Raw genomic sequence first — 18,681 nt, 5'->3', positions numbered from 1 at the left:
GTCCATCAACAGATGAGTGGATACAAAAATGTGGCAGATACATAAAAAGGAATTAATTTCTGAACCATGCTACAACATGGATGAACCTTGACAACATTATGCTAAGTGAAATAATCCAGACACAAAAGGACAAATACTGTATGATTCCACTTGTATGAGGTACCTGGAATAGGCAAATTCATGAGACAGAAAGTAGAATAGAGGTTACCAGAGCTTTGAAATAGGGGAAAATGGAGAATTATTGTTTATTAGGTACAGTTTTGGGGATGATAAAAAAGTTCCGATAGTGGTGGTAGTTGGACCACATCATGAATGTACTTAATGCCACTGAAGAATACACTTAAAACTGTTAAAACCGTAAATTTTATGTTTATATATATTTTACCACAATTTTTTAAAAAGGAGAAAAAAAACCACATGGTGTTTCATTTCTCCAAAATGCTCCACACTTTTTAAGAGCTGAACGTTCTTTTGGATGCTAGCTTCAGAAGAACGCTGTTGAGGCAGACGGTGAAAGTCTAGTGACTAAGACATAACTCTGGCAAGCTAGTCCAAGGATTTCCAACATGAGGGTAGGCCAAATGATTGTCAGCAAGTTTGAAGTAATAGTGGGGGTAGGGATGTAACAGTGTGGAGGGGACAAAAGGCTGTGAGGAATTAGAACATATTTTCCTTCTCATGGCGGTAGGGAGGGGGCAGAGAAGGCACAGGTCCTCCTCCACGCCCCAGTTACGTTTTTCCTGCCAATGGCCATGGGCGTATACGTAGGTCATGAACAAGGACTGAGCCTGGATCTGAGACCTGACTCCACCACTCACGAATTGTTCCCCTCAGCAGGTCCCTCAACCAGGCTGAGCTCAGTATCCTCAGCTCTAAATGCAGATGCTGATAGGACCCTACCAGCCCACCACCACTGTGAGAGTGCTGCATTACACAAAGCAGGCAGACCCAGGATTCCTACAGTCTACGAGTAACACATGACCCCAGTACCATAAGTGAGGCCTTGTGATCAAGGTGGGCTAAGGATGCCTGAGCATAGACCCCCAAAATGGTTTCAGGAGAACCAAGGTCTTCCTTGATTTCTGTATTCCCACTACTCATCCCAGTTGCTGGCACCTGGAGGGTACTCGAGGGAAGGAATGTCTAAGTCTGGACTGTTTGTCTTCAAGGAGTGCACAGGGAGAACACAGACAAATTACAATAGATAAATTACAATAAAATAAAATATGGTGAGTGCCAAACTGGAGATATGATCAAAATCCTATGGGAGTCCAAAGGAAAAATCTCTCTTTGCTTTTCCTTTTATCTATCTGTCTTTTATTCTTCTGCCATGTATTAAGAAAGCAAGCAAGGACTACAGATTCCAGACAGGCAGGTGTTGTAAGGTGTAGGAAGGTGTTCTAAGCTGGAACTTCTGTTGACGGGGCTGTAACCCAGGGGCCCACAACCAACAGACTGAGTGAAAGATTGAAGGTAAAATGCAGGAGAGGGCTTGGATTTGGGAACTAAGAATTCAGAGTGAGTTGACAAATGCAAACTTAATGGTAGATAGAACAGTCATTCCAATAGCACCTTAGACATTTATTATTATCATTAAGACACCACTCTGAAATAAGTGACCCATGAAACTTTAGCACCAAAAGAGATCTTAGTGATCGCATTGGCCAGGGTTTCGCATCTCAGCACTAATGACACTTGGGGCTGGATAATTCTTTGCTGCGGGGCTGTCCTGTGCATTGTAGGATGCTTAGCACCAGCCCTGGCCTCTACTCACCAGACGTCAGTAGCAACCCCCAACCTTACCCAAGTTGTGACAATCAAAGATGTCTCCAGATATTGCCACATGTATGGGTATCAGGGTGGGGGGCAAAATAGTCCCCAGTTGAGACCCACTCTATAAGGAAATGGTCTTTTACCCTGAAAGGACACTGGAATCACCTAGGAGCTTAAAAAATCCTGATACCCAAACCGTGCCCCAGATCTATTAAAACTGCAGATGGGAGCAAGGCATGGGCATATTTCAAATAGACCCCAAATATTATACCTCCTGTGATTCCATTGTGCAGCCAGGGTGAGAACCAGTAACCCAGGGAGATTAAGGAACTAACAGTTACTGAGTGCCTCTAAGATGCTGGGTATTTTACATACATCTCATTTAAAGTCAAAGGCTCTATGAAATTAGAACTGTTTCTCTCTTTTACCTATGAGGAAACGGAATCTCAGAAACATTAACAAACTTGTCCAAAAGCATCCCAGTCAGAAATGGTAGCTTTGCAAAGGGCAATTTCAATGGGCAATGCTGGACTGAATGGAAGACAAATCAAGAAGTGGAGATGACATAGGAACAAGAGCAGGGAAATGTCACTCGAAGCAATGGATGCAGTCTGAGGTGGAGGTGGAAGGAGTAAATACGTGATTATAAGTTTATACCACAAAGAAGCCATTTTCTTTTCTTTTTATTGGAGTATAGTTGATTTACAATGTTGTGTTAGTTTCAGGTGTACAGCACAGTGATTCAGGTATATGTCTATTCCTTTTCAGATTCTCTTCCCTTATAGGTTATCACAGAATATTGAGTAGAGTTCCCTGTGCTAAACAGTAAGTCCTTGTTGTTTATCTATTTTAGATACAGTAGTGTGTATCTGTTAATCCCAAACTCCTACTTTATCCCTCCCCCCACCTTTCCCCTTTGGTAACCATAAGTTTGTTTTCTATGTCTGTGGGTTTAAAAGAAACCATTTTCTGATTAGAATGAGGTCATCACAGGGGAGATGCTGAACACACGTGTTCACTTGTGTTTCTTTCTTTGTTCTGCTGGGAAGAAGGAGTTACTCCTAGAGAGACAGTTGGTGGGTGGTGGGGCAGAAGGACACATAACTATTAAGCTATTAAGAGCAATTAAGTTACATCAGGTAGGCTTTTGATGTCTAAGAAGAAAGGTACACATTTTTACACTTGAGCCAGCATAATCCTAGAGGCTTCTGGCAATGGGTGGAAGAGAAGGCTGTTTTCTATTTAGCCATTACAAGGAAAAGTCGAGTTTTGTTAAGCAGTCATTGATAAATATTGGAACCTTGAGATGAGAAAGGGAAACTATGAATTAAGCCCTTGCCATGCTAGAAGCTTTATGTTTATTATCCTATTGAATCCTTGCATACCTCTAGGAGGTAGTGGTTTTGTATCTACTCTGTGTCGCCACTTGCCCATACACACTCAGAGGAAACCTCTCTGATAGCAGACTGACAGCATACTGAGGTTTGTTCCACTTTAAGGAAAGGTAAGTGTCTTAGTCTGTTTGGGTCACTAGAGAAATATATCACAGACTGGGTGGCTTGTAAACAATAGAAATTTATTTCCCACAGTTTTGGGGGCTGGGAAGTAAAGATAAAGGTGCTGGTAGGTTCAGTGACTGATGAGAGCCTACTTCCTAGACGACTCTTTTCCCTGTAACCTCACATGGCAGAAAGGGGTCAGGGATCTCTCTGGGGCCTCTTTTACAAGGGAACGAATCCCATTCGTGAAGGTTTTGCCCTCATGACCTAATCATCTCCCAAAGGCCTCACCTCCCAATACCACCACCTTGGAGGTTTCAACAAATGAATCTGGGAAGGATGTGAGCATTCAGTCCACTGCAGTAACTGAAGGAAACCACTTAATATACCTATAGTAAGCAAACATTCATTAACTTTATAAATGTAAGTTGGCAACTAAGGATAATCAGTCACTGGAGCAAAAACAAAAACAAGGGCAAATTACAATAAAAATTCTTAAAAGTTAGTTATGTAAAGAAAATTCCTTACTTTGATAAGAGGTATCTATCAGAATCTTCAGCAAACATCTATTAGAAGCATTCCCATTGTCAGAAACATGAGAAAGAAGTCCACTATCAGTATGCTTATTCCAAAAATTTTTAGAGGTCTGAGTCTCTAAGTGCAACAACATATGAAAGAAATAAGAGGTAGAATACTTCAAGGGAAGATAACATTAATATTATCTACAGATATCACGATTTTCCACCTAGAAAATCCATGTTAAATAACTGAAAAACAATTCTATTAGAACTGAAAGAGTCTAGCAAGGTGTACAGGTACAAAATAAATAAACTATTTAATATGCATTAGCACGAGTAATTGGAAATATAATGGAATAAAGATCTTATCCCACATTAGGAAAAACTATAGAATAAACCTAATAAAACATATGCAAAGTCTAGGTAAAGACATTTTATTAAAGAACATAAAACAAGGAGATACTCTATGCTCTGGAATCAAAAAAGTCAATATTGTGAAGACAATTTTTTCTTCTTCAAATTAGTCCGTAAGTTTATTGCACTTTCAATTAAAATCTCAACAGAAGTTTTATAGATTTTGACAAATTGATTTGTAAAGTGTATGTAGAACAAATGTACAAGAAGACCCAAGAAAATTTAGGAAAAAACAAAGCGTTTGGGAGGAGTCAGAGAGTTGACCTACAAAAACTTAAAACATACGAAATTACAGTAATGAAAAAAAATGGTACTAAAGGAGGAAGAGACAGATAGATCAATAGACCTGAATTGAGAATTCACAGGTATATCTACAGATATTTAAATTTAATGTATGGTAGAGGTGTCATTTCAAATTAGTGAGGGAAATTTAATAAGCAGTATTGGGACAATACTGTCTATCTATTAGGAAAAAGACAGATCCCTAGCTCACACTGCACACAAAACTTAATTCCAGATGGATTAAACGTTTAAATATAAAAAGAGATTACAAAAGTAATAGGAGAAAATATTAGAGAATAATTTTATAATGTTGGAGGTGGGCAGGTCTTCCTATGTAAGACAAAATCCACTAGCCATAAAAAGATGATTGATAGATTTGATTAAAAAAAGACTAAAAGTTTCTCCACAGAGCAATAGATATCATAAGCAGAGTTGAAACACAAGATAAAGACGAATAAACATACACGAAGAGAACGGTTATTATTCATAACATATATGAGTTCTTAAAATCAGCAAGAAAACTACAAACACAATTCATAGCAAATTCATAGAAGGAGTACAAATAACAAAAATGAGTGGTCAGGGAAATGTAACTTAAAAAGATATACTAAAAATTAAGTAAATTCATAATATTTAGTGTTGGTAAAGGTGTGGAGAAATGGTTCTTTCATGAACTTTTGGTGGGGGTATAAATCGGTACAACTAAATGTGGAGAGGAATTTTGCTTTATCTTTCAGAATTTTAAGTGTTCATTCCATTTGACCTATAAATTCTATTTCTAAGAGTCTATCCTATAGAAATATTTATGTAAGTGTGAAAGGATACACATATTAGGATATTCATGGAAGCACTACTTGTTAAAGAACCATTCTTCAAGTTTTCTTCTCCAAGAATTTGCTCTGTTTCTTCTAGAAACATCTTTCTCAGTTATTTTTCTTGGGTTTTCTCTTTCAGGTTTTTAAAAAATGTCTAGTGATCCTTGGTTGTCCATTCATGTTATTTTCAATCATCCATTGATATTTAAGACAAAAGCAGTGGGAAGGCTGCCTGAGAACTCTGCACACATTGGCTGAGCTTATTAACAGGCCAAGTTCTAGGAGATGGGGTACCAGTCACTCAGCAGCTCCTTCTTGCAATTCCAGAATGAATACTGAGGTCTTGGAGCACCAGTCCTCTCACCCACGCCCTTTTGGATGAGGAAGTCAGTGCTAGCGTTCTGAATGTGTGTGTGGGGGCTGCCTGCCCACATACAAGTTTTTTCACTGTTTCCCTGTTTTTCAGCTCCATTCTCCCCTCCCACCTTCCATTTTACCTGTTGTCCCCCAGACTCACAGGCTCATGGGGCTCTGCATGCAGGTCAACTCCCCTATATCACAGTCCCCTCTGCTACCTAGGCTGTGATTTCCTTTGCTCTATTAGTGAACTTTCTTCCACCTACTCTTGAGAATTTGTTCCAGAAATGTGTTAAAATCATGTAATAGATCCCCCCCCCCATTTTTTTGGTGGTTGTAGGTTATACCTTCTCTTATTCCTTTAGTGTCATTTTGATGAAACCTTGGGAGGAAGGGAAGAAAAACTCATGTACGCAGTCTGCCATCTTGAACCACAAATCGAAAGTATTATTTGCAATATTAGAAAACTGGAGCCAGTCTAAACATTCCTCAGTAGGAAAACGCTTAAATAAATTAGGTTACATCTGTTGTATGGAATATTCTTTACTCAAAAATAATGAATTAGCTTATTATATGCATTGCTATGAGAAGTTATCATGATATAACATTAAAATAAAGGAGCACATTGCAGAAAGTGTATATAGTAACATGAATTTTAGAAAATATATATTTATTTGTATTTCCACAAAGGACTGGAGGGTATACACTGAACTGTTAAGAGTGGTCCTTTATCTCCATCTTTACACTTGAAACTGGTGGATCAAGTGTGAGATTGGCATGGAAAAAGAATTTCATCTTTTTGCTCTATATCATCTGTATTGTTCAAAATTTTTACAATGCGTGTGACTAAATCTTTGGAATTAATCATCATACAAATGTGAGGCATCATATTATTTAAATACTCTAGTCTTTCCCACGTAGAAAGCTGCTCAACTAACAAATAAAGGCTTGCAAGTTACAGATGATCCATGATACTTGATTTTTAAAATGCTGACCACTACTTTCATTGTTTAAAACTTTTAAGAAAACGTGCTTAAAAGTAAAGGTATTGCCAGTTTATTTTAGTTTTTTAAAAAAATTGATGTATTTATTTTTGGCTGTGTTGGGTCTTCGTTGCTGCGCGTGGGCTTTCTCTAGTTGTGGCAAGCGGGGGCTACTCTTCATTGCGGTGCACGGGCTTCTCATTGTGGTGGCTTCTTCTGTTGCGGAGCATGGGCTCTAAGCACGCGGGTTTCAGTAGTTGTGGCACGAGGGCTCAGTAGTTGTGGCTCTTGGGCTCTAGAGCGCAGGCTTAGTAATTGCGGTGCACGGGCTCAGTTGCTCCGCAGCACGTGAGATCTTCCTGGACCAGGGCTTGAACCCATGTCCCCTGCATTGGCAGGCAGATTCTTAACCATTGCACCACTAGGGAAGTCTGCCAGTTTATTTTTAAAAGTTTATAAATCTTCAAAAACAAAAAAAAATCCCTTCTAAGTCTAAAGCTCTATGACAGTGTAAACATGTTGGCAGGTAGAACATGTCCTGTAGAATCAATTTTTGCTTGGTATGCTTTTATGTCTGATTTCTTAACTGTTACATAATGACATTAGTAAATTGAGCTGGCTGAACTATGCCAAACTTTGATATTTCAGCTAAAATAATTTCACAACATCTTATTAAGGAAGAGGCAAGTAATATAAAATGTCAATCATTTTAATAAAATTAGATTTAACTTTTTATTTCCAAAGAGCAGGGTTCAGAATAACTCAAGTGGAAAAGAAGACTACATAGTTTACAATAGATACACTGGTTCTAAAGTATTTTCCATGAAAAAAAAAAAAGATCTAGGAATCTATAATCTACCAGCTAGTCTATATTTTGGAGCACGTGAAAAATTCAAATAAACACTGAAAAGTGGAGCTCATTTCTGCAGAACTTCATTGGTTTCCAACCTAAAATGAGACAGATAAACATTCTACCTCCTGAAATCTGTGCATCATTAAACGTCGTGATTTCTTCAGCTTTGCTCAGAGAAACAGTAAGCATCACGAGGTGCTGAGCTGGCCTGTCTTCCCAGCTACACATGGGCCAGAACCCCTTGTGAGTTACGGCAGGGCCAGGGCCAGAACTCAGGCCTTCAGATTCTGAGTCCAGCAGGTCCAGTTCTTGATGGCCAAACCAAAGAAAGCCATAAACTCAAGAGTCAGGTCGAATGCTCCATCGCTATTTACATTATTAGCCAAGTCTTTTGGTATATATGCCTCTTTCTTCTGTGAAGTTTTTGATTTTTAAAAATTGAAATATAGTTGATTTACAATACTATATGTTTCAAATGTTCAACATACTGATTCAATATTTTTATAGATTATACTCCATTTAAAGTTATTATAAAATATTGGCTATATTCCCTGTGCTGTACAATATATCCTTGTTGCTTTTTTATTTTATACATAGTAGTTTGTATCTCTTGATCCCATACCCCTATCTTGCCCCTCCCCCTTCCCTCTCCCCACCAGTAACCACTAGTTTGTTCTCTATATCTGTAAGTCTGTTTCGGTTTTGTTACAGTCATTCTTTTTTTTTTTTTTTTATTGGAGTATAATTGCTTTACAATGTTGTGTTAGTTTCTGCTGTACAGTGAAGTGAATCAGCTATATGTATACATGAATCCCCTGCCTCTTGGACCTCCCTCCTCCACCATCCCACCCATCTAGGTCATCACAGAGCACTGAGCTGACTCCCTGTGCTATACAGCAGATTCCCACTAGCTATCTATTTTACACATGGTAGTGTATTTATGTCAAACCTAATCTCTCATTTCACCCCACCCTCCCCATCCCCCCTGTGCCCACACGTCCATTCTCTACGTCTGCGTTTCTATTCCTGCCCTGCAAATAGGTTCATCTGAACCATTTTTCTAGATTCCACATATATTTGTTTCATTTTTTAGGTTCCACATATAAGTGATAACATACAGTCTTTGTCTTTCTCTGTCTGACTTATTTCACTAAGCATAATACCCTCCCGTTCCATGTTGTTGCAAATTGCAAGATTTTATTCTTATTTTTATGGCTGAATAATATCCCATTTTTTGTACCACGTGTTCTTTATCCATTCATCTGTTGATGGACACTTAGGTTGCTTCCATATCTTGGCTACTGTAAGTAATGCTGTTGTGAACATTAGGGTGCATATAACTTTTTGTATTAGTGTTTTCCTCTTCTTCCAATATATACCCAGGAGTGGGATTGCTGGATCATGTGGTAGCTCTATTTTTAGTTTTTTGAGGACCCTCTGTACTGTTTTCCACAGTGGCTGCATCAATTTACATTCCCACCAACAGTGTAGGAGGGTTCCCTTTTCTTCACATCCTTGCAAAAATTTGTTATTTGTGGTCTTTTTGATGATAACCATTTTGACAGGTGTGAGGTGATAACTCATTGTGGTTTTGATTTGCATTTCTCTGATGATTAGTAATGTTGAGTATCTTTTCATGTGTCTTTTGGCCATCTCTATGTCTTCTCCATGACATTTTTCACAGAACTAGAACAAATACTCCTAAAATTTATGTAGAACCACAAAAGACCAAGAATAGCCAAACCAATCTTGAGAAAAAAAAAAAACCTGGAGGCATCACACTCTTTGACTTCAGATTATACTACAAAACTACAGTCATCAAAACAGCATGGTACTGGCACAAGAACAGACACACAGATCAATGGAACAGAAAAGAGAGCAGAGAAATAAACCCATACACTTATGGTCAATTAATCTATGACAAAGGAGACGAGAATATACAATGGGAAAAAGATAGTCTCTTCAATAAGTGGTGCTGGAAAAACTGGACAGCTATGTAAAAGAATGAAACTAGAACATTTTCTCACACCATATACAAAAGTAAAGTCAAAATGGATTAAAGACCTAAATGTAGGACCAGAAACCATAAAACTCCTAGAAGAAAACATAGGCAGAACACTCTTTGACACAAATTGTAGCAATATTTTTTTTGAATCTGTCTCCTAAGGCAAAGGAAACAAAAGCAAAAATAAACAAATGGGACCTAATTAAACGTAAAAGCTTTTGCACAGCAAAGGAAACCATCAACAAAACAAAAAGACAACCTATTGAATGGGAGAAAATATTTGCAAATGATATGACCAATAAGGGGTTAATATCCAAAATATATAAATAGATCATACAACTCAATATCAGAAAAACCAAACAACCCAATTAAAAATGTGCAAAAGGCCTGAACAGATATTTTTCCAAAGTTTTTGATTTTTAAATTTCAATTTTCACATACTAACTCAATAATTGCATCTTTAGTAAATAACTCCAGATCTTTTTTGAAGCAAGCAAAGTAAAGAATGTCCATTTTTAAAAGTCAGAAGACCATGCATGTAAAAACACTTGGAGACTAAAGTACTACACATGTAGCATGACTACTATTATTAACTAAGCGAATAGCCTAGAATAAGTCATTTAAATATTGTGGGTTTTAAAAAAACCTTTAAAAATGAGGTGATTAAACCACCTTCTCCAGCACTAATAATACAAGTCCTTCTGTTTTCATAGAAATCTACTTTCTATCTCTATCAAGTTTGGAGAGTCAGTCATTTAAAAAATTCCAAGTATTTCACAAGGCAAATTTGATTTTTATTACACATAACCCACAGGCCATTCAGGAAAACAATAGGGCAACTGAAAAAACTTGTTAAAGGTGTGCATTTTTTAAAAGCAATGATACACATTTGAACTATTCATTTCCTCTACATTGTGTATTCTGCAGAACAAATGTACGCAGACAGCCAAATCAGTTTTGTGCATCAAGTCAAATTTTTGTACAAAATACAGTTTACATAGCCAGAAATCACAAGGTAAGAAAACCAAAACTTTTATCATGACCTGGAAGATTGTGGAGAACCCTACTACATACCTCTTTGAAAAATGTTTCAAGAAAAAAAAAAAAGAAAGAAAAATGTTTCAATGTTTGAAAATGTATAATGTGAAATACAGTCATTGGAAAGTTCAAAAATACCTTGATAGACCTGTGCTCTAATAGCTTACACATAATCTCAAACAATTGCATGCAGTTTAACTTTTAACATATATAGACTTCCCAGAACAGGAAATTTCATAGGATTAAGTGGAATAGGGGAAGAGAACACCTGTGATGAGAAAAAGACCATCCCATCCACTGTGCACTTTAAAAGAATGAATTTTATGGTAGGCGAATTAAATCTCAATAATAGAAGGAAAGAAGAAGAAAAAAAAAAGAGCCTTCTGGGTGATGCTACATCCCAAGTGATGCTTAAGTGCCCTAAACAGGAGCCCCTGTTCATCACCTCTGGAAACTCCTTCCACTCTCGCCTGTTCTTCTATCTCTACTCTCCCCACTCTGGCCACATGGCGTCACATCATACTGCCATGGACTCTGGATTTCTCATGCACCCCACTGGTCACTGGGCATAAGAAGTTGAACATGATTTTCTGAATCACCCTTCCATTGATTCTGGGTACTTCCATCCTCCTCTGCCTCCTCTTCATCTTTTTTAGGGAATTTCAGGGAATTAGGGAAGTTGTATTCCATGAAGCTTTGACATACTGACAAGCTCTCTGAGACAAAAGAAAGAGATTGAACATTTGTCAACTGCTAATAAGTGCCAGGGGCTCGGTGGGGTCCTGAATATCTGTTATCCTATGGATTCTCATGAATACTTATAAGGTCCAGATTCTTATTCCCATACTCTAGATGAAAACACTGAGGCTCTGAGAGCAGTTTCCACTCAGACATCTGGTGGGTAATCACCCAGGTTATCTATTTTACCTTCAGAAGGCACAGCTTAAAAGCCACTTACTGAATAGAACTAATTCGAGCCAGGGAAATTACTAAAAACTATGCAAAGCTCACAAAAAGTGGCATTGCTTGCTGGTGCATGTGAACATAATCACACTTAAAGTAATCCCTCAAAGAACATTTTCCATTCTAGGAACAGGATGTTTATGAAGATTTGCTCTTTTAATAGTACAAAAGAAAGGAAGCAAAAAGACCACTTTTTTTCCTGCAAATAAAAATAACACACAAACAACTCAGGGGGAAACTCGCCTTATTGCCACTTTGGTGGCTCCTGGGTTTGCCAGAGCAAATGTAATAGCTTTCCACTTTAATTGGGTTTGTTTCAGAGTCCCATCTGCCATCCCTTCCTCCTCCCACCAATAAAACCAAGTGAAGCTAATTTTGGATGCATTTGCCCAGACAAAGATGGAAGAGCTGCAGAATCTAGAGTTCTTGAGTTATCTTCTGGGGTGATCCTGGTACTCGAATTTATAAAATTAATGATCTCTCAGTTGCTGCAGCCATTGACTGCTGCATGGCCAATGGTGTGCCAGAACTGCTCATGGGTGTTATCTCTCGGTAGACTACCACGCTTGGAGATAGACTGCCTGGGTTTGAATCCCAGCTCCACCTCTTCCTCGCTGTGTGACCTTGTCAAGTTACATAATCGCCCTCTGCCTGTCTCCTTATGTATGAAATGGGGAGGGGAATAGCTCCCATCTCCTAGGGTTGTTGAGAGGGTTCAATGATTTAATACCTGTAAAGCACCAAGAATAGTGCCTGGCACATAGTCTGTGCTATTTAAATTTCTGTTAAATAAATAATCAAAAAAATAAAAATGTATATTGCTGTTCATTAAATGTTTTTAAGAAATTGCTTTCCTTATACTATTTTGTTAACTGATTTGTCCATGTTTACATGAATTAGAATTGCTAAAAATTAACTTGCAGGACCTGATTTGCTTTGCATAAAATCAGCCAGAAACAGAGAAGGAAGAATCAACAAAGATCTCCTTTTGTGGGAAAATGGGTTAAAAATGGTCTCCCAATATTGATGATATTGCCCAAAATGATCGCTGAGGGGTTCTGTAGCTGTTCCAAAGACACACACGTACTGTTGCCCCAGGCTGATGAAGCAGAAAGAAGAGAATAATGGCTTTTGCTTTAGACCCCCGCAGAGTGAGAGTCCGGACAGGATCATCAACTGCCCCTGTCCCCCTGAAATTCCAACAGAAGAAGACTGGCAGATCTCTTGGCATTTCAAAGAGCCTCCCCCATTTCAGAGAAACAATTTAGGCCATTCCTGATTTCATAGCCTTGTATCTCTTAGAAGGAACAAAGGCTGGTTTAAATACGTAGATATTAAACATCTCCTTGCAAGAAGGACTTTTTTACTTTCTCCATATCATTTCAAGGGGAGGCCGGGTAGTGCTTTGGCATTCCCCAGTGGCACCTTCTACAGGTCCAAGGACCTCTGGACACTGCCATGTCACAATCCTGGAAGGAATAAATCATCTTGTAGGGACAGCTGGTTTCCTCTGGCAAAAGATCAAGCTTACCCAAATAGTTGTTGCTCTTGTACATCTCGGTGATGTTGATTTTTGTGGCTCCTTGAGGAATCTCAACAACTCGGTGGTAGCCCAGGCTGGTGAGGGCATGCTTAAACACACCCGACACAACCTGACAGCCCGTGTTATCGCCTCCGCACACCCCGCATTTGTCCACGACTTTGTCGGAGCCTAGGTAGTCATCACAGCCAATGCTCTGCAAAGAGGTGGAAAACAAGAGACTCTTGTAGCATATGTCAGGAGCATCCCAGGGAAGAAGGGGAGAGGGGACGACTGAAGACCCATTGGTGGGTCTCGACTTGAACTTCCTCCTGCCCCCATCCAGATCCTGTAGATAAGCAAGTTCATTCTTCCCTTCGCTCAACAGATTTCCACTGAGCACCTACTCTGGGCAAGGAACTTCTTTCCTAGGTTATGTGTGAAATGTACGTTCTAGGGGCGAGGTGGGGGGCCACATCAGTAAACAAGTAAGTAAAACAAGCACACTTGGTAATCAGGAGAAAAATAACACAGAGAAAATACATAAGGAGGGTGTGGGGACTGGACATTTATTAAACAGGTTGGACAGTGAAGTTGTCCTGAAAATCCATCCCCCTGCTGGAAGTTTTTTGGGACCTAAAACCGGGGTTTGTCCTCAAGTCTTCTGTCCTAAACGACAGACGATACAAACACTTAGCCAAGTACCCCCAACAGTAAGTGTTCTCAGGCCCTGTTTCTTAGGAAATTAAATCAAATTGGTTGAGATCTGGGTCCCCACTGGTCACTGTGACTTTGAAAAGCTGAGCAGTTGGGACTTTTGCTTGGCTCCTCTAAAGGATTTTTCCCAGGGCAGAAGGATACAGGGAAGTAAGGACCAGAAACATCAGGAAACTGGATAATACGTATCTAAATAATGGGATGCATCAGAGTTTAAATGAACTCTGACCTTCCTGCGTTTCCTCCCCAATGAATCTTCTCATTATTCATCCCAAGATCTTTTTGCTTTATCTTCCCCCTCCCTATTCATGTGTTTCTTAGGCAATTAAACCTTAGGACCGAATGGAATGGTCTTCACAGAATCCTTTTCCACGTCTGCAGCTGAGTCCACAGGACTCACATTCGTGTATCCTGAATTTAAAGTTGGGACGTGTGGTCTGAACAGAGAAGATTCTGTCACACTTCTGTTGGCAGATAGAAGTGAGCTGATTATAGTTTGGACAATGAAATATCGGGATGACAGGACTATTTCACTGGGTTACGGGGATAGGAAATGATACTTGAAATCAGAATGGTATTCTACAACATGAGACACATGTCTGCTGAATCAGAGGTTTGTGTTGGTTCTGGAATTCTAAGAGCAATCGTCAGACCCCACCTGAGGGGCAAAGTGCTCAGCAAACCATTCAAAGCCCACTTTTGATTTTGTTAAACAATCCTGGGTCTGTTCACGTGGGTCCTATGGGCCAAATCCTACAGGCAGAGTCAAATCAAAAGGCGTTCATTCTTTCCCCTCCGACTTCATGTTTGACTGCCATCTTTCTGCAGGCACTGTACATCTGCATTATTATTTCCATATTCCTGAGTGCACATCAGTCCATCAACAATTACTGGTCTCTCTTCACAAATAGCTTCTCTGTAAAACATTATTTCTGACAATAACAGAACATCGTCTCAATATGTTCCTCCACATCCAATTAGCCTTTCAAAGTGCCACGTTTGCTATGAATTTCTCCTCCCTCAAATATTTCTTGCCCTTGCCCTGTGCACGTTTTAGCAGAAAAATAAGGAAAACGCTTTCCGTGCATGGTTTCTAGCCCGCACCCCTGCTCCGGGTTCTCCTTTGTTTTGAAACAAACAAACAAAAAGGCCACCATCAGCAAAAGTTTGGGAAAGTAGATCCCATGTTGCTAAAGAAAGGTTCTAACTGAACGGAGATGCCTCTGATTCCCACTGAAGGGGAAGATAAACAGAAAACCTGGCAGCACTCACACCCTGCCCTGTCTGGCAAAATCTTAACTTCTTCCCTTCCCCGCTGCATGATCCATTCTTGCTACCCCTGACCTCAACTTATCCCAGATGGAGCTCATTCCCTTGGGGCACTCCAGGTAAAGGCAACAACGTGTACCAAGGCACAGAGGTAGGAAAGAACACTGAGGAAGTAGGAAAGCATGCTCATAGACAGACATGGTTGAAGTGTAGGTTTGCTGCTAAGGATGAAAGGAGGCTGGAGAATTTAGCTGAATTCGTTAAGGATCTTGTTTGCCAGGGTGAAGAATCGGAATTTTATTCTATCATATCAACGACCGCTGAAGAAGGCGGGGGCCATCCTCAGATTTGTTTTTCAGGTGATAACTTTAGCTGTAGTGAGGAGTGGGTCTTAGAGAGGGGAGAGCAGGCAGTCCAGTGAGTCTTTCTCTTGTCAATGGGGTGTATGGGATATTTCAGGAATGGACAAGAGCCTCCGAAGACAGGGACTGACTCTGCACCAATCCTCAGCCCGCAGCTCAGTTAGAATGGGATGATCACAAGGAAATTACACAGCCGTGGATTGCTTCGGACAACCACACACACAGACAAAACGCCATTTTATCTTGGAAATAGACCCTCTATTAAAATGCTCTGCACATTCCAATGGATCCCACACCAGATTTCCCGCACCACACTGCCACTCAGGATGAATCTAGACATGGGGAGGGAGGGCTGCAGCAGTTTTTCCTGGTAGATGTCCAAGAGCCTGGAGGTTGGCTTCAATGATGCATGTGGTTGCACAAGTGATGCCAAGAACTGAAGGTAACATCCTGCCTCCTCAAAGCCCATCTCTGGATTCTGAGCACCCAGGGTTCACTCCTTAAGAGAGAAGTCAGAACAAGGGGTGTGTGAACCTTCCTTGAGGGGTGACAAAAGGCTAACCGAGCACCCTTCTAGTGTTCTAGTGGCTAGCCAGGGTCTCCGAGAGGCTCAGTTGCTATGGAGTTGCTAAATGAACCACATGCAGTTCGCAAAGCAGGAGGGACAACCCCATAAGGTGAACTGGGCAGATGACGTGCTTTCAAGACCTTTATTTTTAGCACTGAGGGCACAGGTAAATTACATATCTGACAACTGTCCCTGCTCTTGCATGGGGCTATTATGAAGATCAGATGATATAATGAGGGAAAATTTGGACTTGGAGTCCAGGTAGGGCATGGCTAAGGAAGTGACCTTTGGGCTAGAATCTGAAGGAAAAGAAGGATCAACCATGGCAAGATCTAAATATGTAAACACACATTTTATCACTGATGTTGTTGAGTGACTGCACTGGGCGAAATCTGGGAAATCCCAGGCTGACTCTGACATGGGTCCTGACTATGGGAATTTGAATCTAACTGGGGCGACTAGACACACATGCAGAAAATCACACGCTATTAGGCAACGAGGAGTCCCTGCATTCTCTATGTCGTGCTGGGTCAGATCAATTCTCTTTTAGAAAGCTGATAATTAACAATGGGGTGCATAAGTCTGGAGAACGTGGCAAGATCCCAGTCTGAACTAGGGGGATGATGATGGCACGAAGAGGATTTGAAAGATGCTTAGGAAGCAAAATGGACAGGCCTTTGTGAGGCAGAAGGGAACTCAAATCATTGTCTCCTCCTCCCCCTCAGTATCATCAAACCTAACATCTACAGTCTTTGTCATATTCCAGGTCCTCTGAATATGTAGTTTCCTCATTTAATCTTAACAGCAATCTGTGCTATTGCTGAAAAACTAGGAAACTAAGACTTAAGAGAGAGGTTAGGTAACTGGCCCAAGGCTATGCTGCTAATAAGAGGTGGGGCTGGATTTGAACCCAAATCCCATGCTTGTAACCATTATGCAAAAACTGTCCCCCTTCCAAAGGATCAGAGGTCACACTGAGGGTTCTAGCTTTGTCGAAGGAGTGGATGGTGGCTGTGACCTATAGGTGCGGAGGAGCAAGTTCAAGGCACTGTTACTATAGTGACTGTGAGAGCTTGGTCCAGAAGTGACTCTGGCATTCTCCTCTTCCAACATTATGAAGCACCGAGCACATTTTGTATCTCTCTCACGTTGACTGTTTTACCGTTATACCCACAGTAAGCGAATAAATATTTTAGCTCATCTTCCCATCACATTACTGTCCCATAACTTTCTTACTGTTCTAACTTTTAACTTTGAGATAGTTTAAGACTCACAAGAAGTTACAAAAACAGTACAGAGCATTTCAGTGACCCATCACCCAGGCTCCTCCAATGACAGTATCTCACATTAGCACAGCATGTGGTCAAAACCATGCATATCATGGACATCAGTATAACATATTAACTCACAGATAAACCTTATTTGGATTTTGCCATTTTTTACCTGCACTTCTTCTTGGTGTATAGGTCTACAAAATTTTATCACATGTACAGATTCATGTGCTTTGTTGCTTTCTTTAAAGCAGCTGGTATTCTCCTCTAAAACATGGAGGTGTAAGTTGGTAAGTGGAGCTGATGTCATTTAGCAGGAAAAGCAGTTCGGCATGAGGGAAAGAATGTCGCGCTGGGAATCAGGAAACCTGGAACATAGTCCTGGCTCAGTCCCTGACTTATGTGTAATGCTGGGTGGCTTGCTTCTCTCTGGGCTTGGTACTGAAAACATTTCCACCACCATCCAGATCTTTCGGGGGACAGTGCTCAGAAATGAATCTGACCTGAATTCTGGTTTGCATATCAGAAGTCTGGTCAATTGGTCTCTGATGGGGTTGACTTAATGGTGCTGGTCTGTGTCTCTAGACTCTTTCAGAGGCACCACCAAAGTGCCATCAGTGGGCACTTAAGGTGACACTGCTGGACCTGGGTCTCGTGCTGGCTCTGCCACTTAGGAGTGCTGCATCATTGGACCTGTTGATCAGCCATTCTGAGCCTCAGTTGATCTATGGCTGGGGTGGTACCTCATAGCACTATTGGGAGGATCAGATGAGGTAAACACGGAAGGCATTTAGAAGGATGCTGGGATTGACATGTATACAGTGATGTGTATAAAATTGATGACTGATTTAAAAAAAAAAAAGAAAGAAAGAAAATAAATAAATTAAAAAAATAAAATAAAAAGAAGGATGCTGGATACGGTGGCTTCTCAGACAACTCTGGGTTTATCATTGTCTTCATAGACTTGGTTTCATTTGGAATCTATCCATTTTAAAGTAAATCCCATCCTTATATAAGTGTTCAGACTCACTCTTATTTCTATAGCACTTTCTATTACTTCTCAGTTGCAGATATTCTCTTCTTCATTTGGAGAAATTCAGAAACGTGTGAAGGGCTAAGAAAAGGCCAAGTTCTCCATAAAGGTAAGACAGCTTACATGGCTCCTTTGCACCCTTACTGCTCCAAAAGCATTGAGTGAAAAAGGATAGAACAAACATCTGGTCCCTGGCCCCTGATCTATATTTCATCTCTCTCTCTTTTTTTTTTTTTTTTTGCTCACCATATACTGTCGTTCAAAAGAGATATTTCTTGTTGTTACAAAGGCAATTGGACAACTATGAGATATCCTTATACTCTTCCAGTGATTTTTGCAACATGTTGTAGGAAAATTTTATATGTTGTAAGCCATCACAGGAGAAATTGCTCAAGAATTGCCCCCAATTGTATGCCAAAATTAACCTAAATGAAATTTCCTG

General features: G+C 40.1%; 1 protein-coding gene across 1 annotated transcript in view; it reads right to left on the bottom strand.

Moving 5' to 3' along the window:
• The window catches only part of THSD4 (thrombospondin type 1 domain containing 4), a 572,383-nt gene that overhangs the window by 70,905 nt on the left and 482,797 nt on the right, over nucleotides 1-18,681 (bottom strand). Inside the window, exon 8 of the mRNA XM_082383565.1 lies at nucleotides 13,032-13,236. Coding sequence (XP_082239691.1) covers nucleotides 13,032-13,236 — 205 coding nt within the window. The remainder of the gene's footprint in view (nucleotides 1-13,031; nucleotides 13,237-18,681) is intronic.

This window comes from Balaenoptera borealis (assembly GCF_965194805.1).
Source record: "Balaenoptera borealis genome assembly, chromosome: 3".
NCBI lineage: Eukaryota > Metazoa > Chordata > Mammalia > Artiodactyla > Balaenopteridae > Balaenoptera > Balaenoptera borealis.
Note: the sequence above shows the minus strand (reverse complement) of the source record. Positions and strands in the feature narration are given on the sequence as shown.